At 62.0% G+C, this 8,594-nt stretch overlaps 1 protein-coding gene across 2 annotated transcripts in view; it reads right to left on the bottom strand.

The window, feature by feature from the left end:
• Positions 1-1,994: 1,994 nt before the first annotated feature.
• CSNK1G2 (casein kinase 1 gamma 2) overlaps positions 1,995-8,594 on the bottom strand; it is a 43,016-nt gene continuing 36,416 nt past the window's right edge. The window contains exons 6-13 of one of the 2 annotated variants that reach the window (XM_058040653.1): positions 7,953-8,187; positions 7,687-7,772; positions 7,268-7,352; positions 7,047-7,195; positions 6,613-6,696; positions 5,070-5,174; positions 2,910-3,016; positions 1,995-2,509 (exon numbers count right to left, since the gene is read on the bottom strand). In XM_058040653.1, coding sequence (XP_057896636.1) covers positions 2,455-2,509; positions 2,910-3,016; positions 5,070-5,174; positions 6,613-6,696; positions 7,047-7,195; positions 7,268-7,352; positions 7,687-7,772; positions 7,953-8,187 — 906 coding nt within the window. In that variant the 3' untranslated portion in view covers positions 1,995-2,454. The remainder of the gene's footprint in view (positions 2,510-2,909; positions 3,017-5,069; positions 5,175-6,612; positions 6,697-7,046; positions 7,196-7,267; positions 7,353-7,686; positions 7,773-7,952; positions 8,188-8,594) is intronic. The other variant, XM_058040654.1, reaches the window with a different exon arrangement.

Raw genomic sequence — 8,594 nt, 5'->3', positions numbered from 1 at the left:
ATGTCATTTTATGACTGAATTTCTTAAACCTGGATTGGAGGTTTTTGATAATTAAATGAACTAAAAGCTGCCTCAGCTTGGGGGGAATGCAGATCCTCTGGCCAGTGATTCCCAGCATGGAGAGGCTTTGGGGGCTGCTGGAGCAGGGATGAGGGCTGGGCTCTGCTCCTGTGCCAGGACAGCTCCCAGGGGGGCATCAGAGCCCTCCCTGCCCTTTGCCCGAGGGAGCCGGGGTGAATGTGAGCCCCGGGGCCAGGAGCAGCTTCCCAGGGCTCCAAACCGTGCTGGAGCTGGGCCTGGGGACCCTGCAGTGCCCGGAGCAGGGGGAGCCCAGCCCAGCCCAGCCCAGCCCAGCCCAGCTCCCTGCTGGAGCACCGGGCTCGGCTGGGCATCACCCTCCTCCTGCACCATCACCTTCCTCACTCAGGGGTTTTGCAGGACTGCCCAGAGCCATTCCCTGACCTTTTCCCCCCGAGATTTTCCTCCTGCTCCTCCAGGAAAGGTTCCTGTTCCCCCCTGTGTGGGGCTTGGGCTGCTCCCACCCACTGCTGAGGGAGCCTCCAACAAAAAGGGGGTGTTTGGGCAATGTCCTCCCCCTTGGGAGCCACACAATGAAGGACAGAAGAACGTGTTGGGTTTTAAAGATTTTTTTTATTTTATTTTTTTTTTTGTTTTTATAAAAAAAAAAGCCCCTAAATTCTATGGCTTCCAGGAAGCATCAGAGAAATTGAAATGCCATATCTGTACACTTGGTTTTAAAGCAGTAACTAAACTCGCAATGGAACAAACGCTCTCACGTACAATCGCAGTATTTGGACTCCTCGCTGGAAGGACAGAGAGCCCCGGGCTCGGGTCCGGCCCCGCGGCCGAGGGAGCGCGCACAGGGCCGGGCACACCCCGGGGCCGCCTCCCCTCCCCTTCCCTTCCCCTCCGCGGCTCCTCTTCGGCCTCTGCCGGGGCTGCTCTGAGCCGACGCGCTGCCAAGGGACCACTTCCAGTGAAAATTTTAAGGCGATTTTAAAAATTCGTTTGTTCGCCTCGCTGGGGACACGAGGGCAAACGTTGCACGTCCCCTTCCCGCCGTGGCCGGGGACGCAGCAGCAGCTGGGGCCGCAGCCCGGACAAGCCAAAGCCGGGGTCAATCCCGAATTTGGGATGGAGAGGGGCCGTGGGGAGGGCACGGCCCCGTGGGAGACCCCACGCCCCCCCCCAGCCCCTCCACAACCCGAGATGGTCAGTTTGGACAAATGTTTCAAAGCAGCCACAGATGGTCCCATCCCTCCCCCGCCCCCCCAGCACAGCCTCAGCCCCTTCTCTTGGGGCAGAACAACAGGGTTTTGGTAAAGATAAAGTGTGTGTCCCCCCCCCAAAGTGTCACGATCAATACACACGACAGCGCACGGGGTCATTCACGTGGGGAGCCGCAGTGCCCTGGGGGTGCCGAGGAACGCGGGGGTGCGGGGGTGTCCGTGGGTCAGCTCCAAACCTGCATTTCCCCAGCCCCGGGACAGGCCGGGAGGATCCCGCGGGGATGCCCTGGTGGGGATTCCACCGCTCCACCCCAGCCCCGGCCCCTCGGGGGGCTCAGGCTGTAAATCCAAGAGGCCGATCAAGCCCTGCCCGCACCAACATCCAGCCCCAAGACATGGCAGCACCAGAGACGAGGCTGCTTCGCTTCCCCTCCCTGCTTTGCCACCGCCATTCATGGGTCCCTTTGGTCTCGGCCGTCCCTGTCCCTGTGTCCCCCAGCCCCTGGGAGTCTCGGACCTGCTCTCGGCGGGACCGGACGGCGCCTGTATTGCTCGCAAAAGTGCATCGTAAATGAACTGTAAACGCGTTTCCTCTCCCCGCCCCCGCGGCCCCGGCTCTCCCCGCTCCGAGCCCGGCGCTCGCCACTGACCGAGGGGACCCGGCGGGGACGCGGGGCGGGGCCGGGAGGAAGAGCAGAATTCGGTAACACTGAAGATGACGGTCAAAGACTGACGACTCAGCACTCTGCACCGAGACTCACTTTAAATTAACTTAAGAGACAAAGAAGCAACAGAAAAAAAAAATATTCCTCCTTAGCCCACTGCTCTTGAAATTGTCTTCGTCTTCTTCTGACAGCGACGGGTCAGAGTCTGTAGTTGATCCCCATTTCCGACCGGTTATAAACTCAAAGCAAGTGACGCCGTGGGTTTTTTTCTCTTTTTCTTTTTTTTTCTGTTTGACGGACGCAGGAACTTCAGCGAAGTTGGGCTTGGTTCGAGTAAACGGCCACGAGTGGCGGAGGAAAGGACAAAGCAGTTTGGGGAGGCCCCGCTCCCCAGCTGCGCGCGGGGCGCTGGGGGAGCCCGTCCGGCCCGGCCCCCCCGTCCCCGTCCAGCCCCGGGGCCCGCGGGCTCCGCGGGGCGAGATCAGCCACGGCCAGAGGGAGAGGAGCCGGCGCTCGCCGCTCCGCCCGGGCCCGGCTGCTCACTTGCGACGCTTGGTGGTTTTCCTCTTCCTTCTCTTGAAGAAACAGCAGCACCTGGGGACAGAGGGGACCCGTCAGCACGGAGGGCGCAGCAGCAGCCGCGGGGACAGGGAGGACAGAAACGCCTCGGTGCCTTGGTGAGCCCCATGTGGGCAGAGCTGCTCCACCAAGTGCCTCTGATACATGGCAGGGGTGGACTGGGAGCACCACAAGTGACAGCAAAAGTGACACTTGCCACAGCAAATGGCACTGACCAGGGGTGACACTGACCACAGCACACGAGGCCATGAGCCAGGGCCAGGCAGGGACTCCAGAGAAGGAGCAGTCCCAGATCCATCCATGCCCCTCTGTGCAGGAGCCTTGGGCAGGGCGAGATGGGAAGGGTTGGGGTGGTGGTGGCCCTGCAGGGACACCTCTCACGGGGTGCCAGGGGACAGCTGGGCTGGGGCCTTACTTTGTATCGTCTGTCACCTCCACCTCGGTGGGGGCTGTGATGGGGGCGTTCGAATGTCCTGCCGTCGGGTCATCTGTGTTCAGCTCTCCGTTGGTGGAGCTCATCACCTGGGGAGAGATGAGGGTCAGCAGGGGCAGCCGGGGGGTCTGCAGCCCCTCCCCTCCCTGAGGGGCACAGGAGCCAGCCAGGAGACCATCCAGCTCTGCCCCTGGTGGCAGCATGGTGCCCTCACCCAGACCGCAGTGCTCGGCCTCGGTGCTGAGCTCTGCCCAAGAGCCCCATCACAACAGAGAGCTCTGAGCCCCTCAGAACAGCCCTGGAAGGATCCCAGCTGCTGGGAGCCCCTGCACCAGGAGAGGGGCATGATGGCAGCCAGCTCCAGAGTGGGTGAGAGACACAGCCTGGCAAAGCTGAGAGCTCCAAGGAGCCCTTCCCACAGCTGAGCATCTGGACACGACTTCTGCTTCCCAGCACCAAGACTCAGCCCAGTGCCTGCCCTGCGGGCTCAGGCATCCCTGAGCTCCTGCCCACTCACCAGGGCAGCAGGGTCAGCCACAGTGCCAGGGCCAGGAGGACATCCAGGCCACCAAGGCAGCTGTGGGATGCCTGTACTGCCATCCTGTGCCTGCTGCCCACAGGCAAAGCCAGGAGCTCCCTGGGGATGCACAGGCCAAACACTCCCCAAGCTGCTCGGCCCCGGCGAGGACCCTGGGCCTTGCCCAGCCCCCTGGAGGAGCTGCCACCCCACAGGCAGTGCCCAGCCAGCAGGGACACCCCACAGGCAGTGCCCAGCCAGCAAGGACACCCCACAGGCAGTGCCCACCCGACAGGCAGTGCCCAGCCAAGAGGCAGTGCCCACCCGACAGGCAGTGCCCAGCCAGCAGGGCCATGTCACGCTCCAGCCCCTGACACCAGCACAGAGACCCCTGCACATCACCCAGCAGTGCTGGGCGCAGGCAGAGCACGGCAGGAGGGTTTGCAGAGCAGGACTGGGGAGGAGGAAGGGGATGAGGGACAGGAGGAGCGAGGCAGAGCATGAGCTGGGCCCACGGAGTGCCCGGGCCTGCCTGGCACCACAGAGTGCCCGGCCCTGTGATGGCAACAGCAGGAGCTGTGCCCAGGTCTGGGGCTGAGCACCAGCAGAGTCCCCGTGGAGCAGCAGGAACGAGCGAGAGCAGCGGGGATGGAAGCAGAGACAGAGGAAGCGGCGCAGGCCCAGCCAAGGGATCCACCATGGATGTGCCATGGATGTGCCATGGATGTGCCACCATCCATGAGGGAGGCACCCCCAGGCCCAGGCAGGGCTGAGCAGCAGCGGGCAGGAGGCGGCGAGGGCGGCGAGCACGGACGGGGCTGACGGCGCCAGCACAGCACCCAGGCAGGGCCAGGGCAGGGGACACGGCCAAGGAGTGCCCGGGGAGGGAGGAGAAGCAGGGCTGGGAGCCAGGGCTCCTGTCAAGGAGGAGCAGGGAGGTCCCTGCTCAGACGAGCAGCACTGGGGGCAGAGCAACGCCCACCCAGCTGCTGTGCTGCAGTGTGCCTGCCATCCATCCATCCATCCATCCATCCATCCATCCATCCATCCATCCATCCATGATCCCACCCATCCATCCATCCATCCATGGTCTGTCCATCCATCCATCCATGATCCATCCATCCATGATCCATCCATCCATCCATCCATCCATCCATCCATCCATCCATCCATCCATCCATCCATCATCCCACCATCCATCCATCCATCCATCCATCCATCCATCCATCCATCCATCCATCCATCCATCCATCATCCCACCCATCCATCCATGATCCATCCATCCATCCATCCATGATCCATCCATCCATCCACCCATCCATCCATGATCCATCCATCGTCCGTCCATCCATCCATCCATCCATCCATCCATCCATCCATCCATCCATCCATCCATCCATCTCCAACCACCTCTAACTCCCCCTGGCAGCACCAGGGGAGCCCAGCAGCCCTCAGGAAGCAGCATCAGCCTCATCTACGAGCCGTGATCATCCCATCACACCACAGGGACAGGCAGAACCTGCTGCACCCTGGCATGTGCAGCCCTGGGGTGGGGGAGCGGGGCTGATGCCCAGGGTGGCTCCGCTCCCTCCCGTGCCCGCCCTGCCCCAGGAGGTTTCATGTACCTGCACGGACCCCCCGAGCCTGCCGGCTGCCAGGTGAGCTCCCAAAGGCTCCTCGGCAGGCTGCCCACCGGCCTGAGGATCCCACACCTCCGTCCCCTCGGGCGGCTGCTCGCGACAGGCAGGAGGAACAGAATGAAAAGAAACAAAAGAAAAAGAGGGAGAATGGGGAAGAGAAGGGAGAAGTGGAGGGAAGGGGTGGGAAAAGTGGCAAAGGGAATTGAGAAAATAAGACATGCAAAAGCAAAAACATGACCGGAGCAGCTCGAGTTGGTGATGGCGGAGGGCACCGTGCAGCACCGTCCCTGCGGTGACAACGGGGGTCTGTGTCCCCCTGCCACCCACACACACCCCAGGGCCAGCCCCACGCAGCCCCTGGAGCAGGGCCAGCTCCAGCAGGGCTGGGGCCGTGTTTGGGAGCGGGCTGGGGCAGCAGAGCCCGAGCTGCAGCCAGGCCCAGGCGACGCCGCATCCCCAGGACGACGCAGGGCTCGGGCTCGGCAGGGCCTGCGTGGCACCAGCTGGGCCAAACCCTCCCTGAGTGAGCACAGCACGGCCCCAGAGCTGTGGGGACACCCTGTGTCCCCAGGCAGGGCTTGGACACCCTGTGTCCCCGGGCTGGACACTGCTCCCATGCTCCAGGAGCTCTGTGCTTTGCTCTTCCCCCTGCTCTGGACAGGGATGTCCAGCATGGCACTTCCCTGACAGAGCAGACCTTGCTAGGAGCGAGCTCCCAGAAATGAGCCAGAGGTGATTGATTTGACATTTTCCTCTCCCTAAGGAAGCTCTGCCAGGCTCCCTGTGCTGGGCAGGAGCAGTGTGGGTAGCAGAGTGCTGTACCCCCTGCTCCAGCCCCTCTGCAGGTGCTCTGCCCCCAAGGAGGTTTGGGAGGACAAGGGTTTGTACAGACAGGACTGCTGGAAACACATGAGGTTCTCTCTCAGTGGCAGCAGTGCCAGAGACACGTGTCCTGCACCAGGGCAGGACAGGCCACAGCACTGGAGCAGTTCTGAGCCCCTGGCCACTTTCCCACACTGATCCCTGCCCCGGGCTGGGCTCCCTGTGCCCTGCCCATTCCCAGAACAAAGGCAGCCCCACCGTGGGGCAAAATGCTGCCAAGCTGCCCCCCAGTCCTGCCCTCCCTTGTCCCATGTCACTGTCCCATTGATGGAAGGGCATCACAAGCAGAGCAGCGAGTCACCCCATGGGGACAGTGAGTGTCCTTAGAGGTGGCTCAGCCTACACCAAGCCCTGCCCCACACCCCAGGCTGGACCCTGCCCCTCCCCAGCTGATGTCCAGGCCTGGCCCCCCCCAGTCACACTCCAGCCCCCACAGTGCCTCCTCCCCGTCCTGCCAGGCCACAGGGACACTGCTCTGGGCCCGCTGAGCCACAGACCCAGAGCTGTGGGAGGGAACTCCTCCAACAGAGCACTGAGGGAAAGCCATGTCCCAGTCCCGGCCACCAACCATCCCTGCTGGGCTCCACATCCCTGGAGCTGCCCAGCCCATGGCCCCCTGCCCCAGGCAGGCTGTGCCATTGCTCACCTGGTGTTTGGTGTGTGGCTGTGCTTTGTCTCTGTTCGGGGGCTGCACCTGCACCTCGCTGTGCATCGTGCCAATGGGGGTGGGCTGGGGACACAAAGGACAATGTCAGTGCAGCACAGAGCCCTCCCAGCACCCCACAGCCAGATCCAACATGCAAAACCCCCAGAACCAGGGCCTGATCTCTGCCCCTACCCCTGCCCCAGCAGTGCCACGCTTGGTATCCGGGTGCAGTGAGCCCAAGGAATGCACCTATGGCAGTGAAAGAGCTCAGAGCCTCAAATTCCCGTGTCACAGCCCTGGAGCTGTGACTGGTGAGGAGGATGGAGCTGGACACAGTGTGTGGCAGGGATGGCTGAGTGCCACCTCTTCCCTGGCTGCTGTCCCTGCTCCCTGGGGTGCCTCCCCTGTGCCCCAGGCCCTGGGCTCTCACTCACCAGAGGTTTCCCTGCCCAGTCGTATTCGTAGTCGAACACGTAACCGTTCCTCTCGAACAAGTCTGTGAAGAGCTTCCTCAGGTAGTCGTAGTCGGGCTTCTCGAAGAAATCCAGGCGCCGCACGTAGCGCAGGTACGTGGCCATCTCCTCTGTGGGGACAGGGGGCTCAGGGGACAGCACAGGGGGCTCAGGGCAGGGGCTGGGCAGGGCACAGCTCTCACCTGGGAAGTTCTCACAGAGCACCTCCACTGGGGTGGCTCTTTTGGTGTCACCGATCTTCTGGTACCTCTCCTTTAGTGTGTCGGCCTGGTGGGGACAAGGGGGGTCAGCATAGGGGCCAGCACTGCCCTGGGCTGTCACACCATCTGTGATTTATTGGGCCCCCTTTCCCAGGTAACTCCTTCCCTCCCTGGGCAGGTATGCAGGACAAACCCCAGGGCTTCCAGGACAGCCACTGTGAGAGCAGCTGGGGGGACACAGGGAGATCTGCACAGCACTGCAAGGGCCTGGTGTGGAGCTCAGAGCTGGCAGGGTGCCAACCCTCCAACACCCCAGGGGCCAAACCTTCCCCCTCCCCATGCCAGGGCACAGCCACACCCACAGGAAGCCATGCCCAGGGGCACCAGGAGCTGGCAGTTACCTTGAGGCCTTGCCAAGGAAGGCTCCCACGGAGGAAGTACATAAACATGTGCCCTAATGCTTCCAGGTCGTCCCTGCGGCTTTGTTCTGCATGGACAAAGAGACAAGGGTCAGTTCCCACCACAGCCACTGTCCCTGCCCAGCCCCCAGACCCTGCAGCACCCTGAAGAGCAGGAGAGGCAGCGTGTGCCCATCCCCACCTCAGCCACCCCTGCCCTGCAGTCCCTCCCTCAGCAGGAGGCAGGGCTGGCTGCCTGTGCCACACACCTTTCCCCAGGTGGGTGTTGATGCTCATGTAACGTGCTGTCCCTGTCAGGCTCTTGTGCTCTCGGTAGGGGATGTGTTTTTTGGTCTCGGGGTCGATGTACTCTTTGGCCAGGCCAAAATCGATGATGTGGATGGTGTGCTGCCGCTTGCTGCCCGGCCGCCCCACCAGGAAGTTCTCTGGCTTCACATCTCTGTAGATCAGGCTTTTGGTGTGCACATACTCCATCCGTGTGATCTGGGGCACAAGGAGGTGTCAGTGCCAGGGCAGAGCCCCCACCCTGTGTCCTGCACACCCCTGCCCTGGGCACCTCTCCCCTGCTCCCCTCAGCCAAGGGCAGGCACATCAGCTCCTTCCCACCATGGGACACAGTCCCAGGCCAGCTGCACCCTGGGCACATGTCACAGACATCTTTTATGAAAACTCCTTTCCTTAGGATTTTTCCTCCTGAAAAGCTGAAAAGCCTCAAAACCAAAATGTAAACAATGATTATCTGCTGTAGAATGCAACAACTAGATCTGTGATTGGTCTCACAGAGTTGTTGCTAATTAATGGCCAATCACAGTCAGCTGGCTCAGACTTTCTGTCTGAGACACAAGCCTTTGTTATTCATTCCTTCTTTTGCTATTCTTAGCTAGCCTTCT

Source organism: Melospiza georgiana, chromosome 26 (genome assembly GCF_028018845.1).
Source record: "Melospiza georgiana isolate bMelGeo1 chromosome 26, bMelGeo1.pri, whole genome shotgun sequence".
Taxonomy (NCBI): domain Eukaryota; kingdom Metazoa; phylum Chordata; class Aves; order Passeriformes; family Passerellidae; genus Melospiza; species Melospiza georgiana.
The sequence above is the reverse complement of the archived record's forward strand: the minus strand, read 5'-3'. Positions and strand labels throughout refer to the sequence as shown.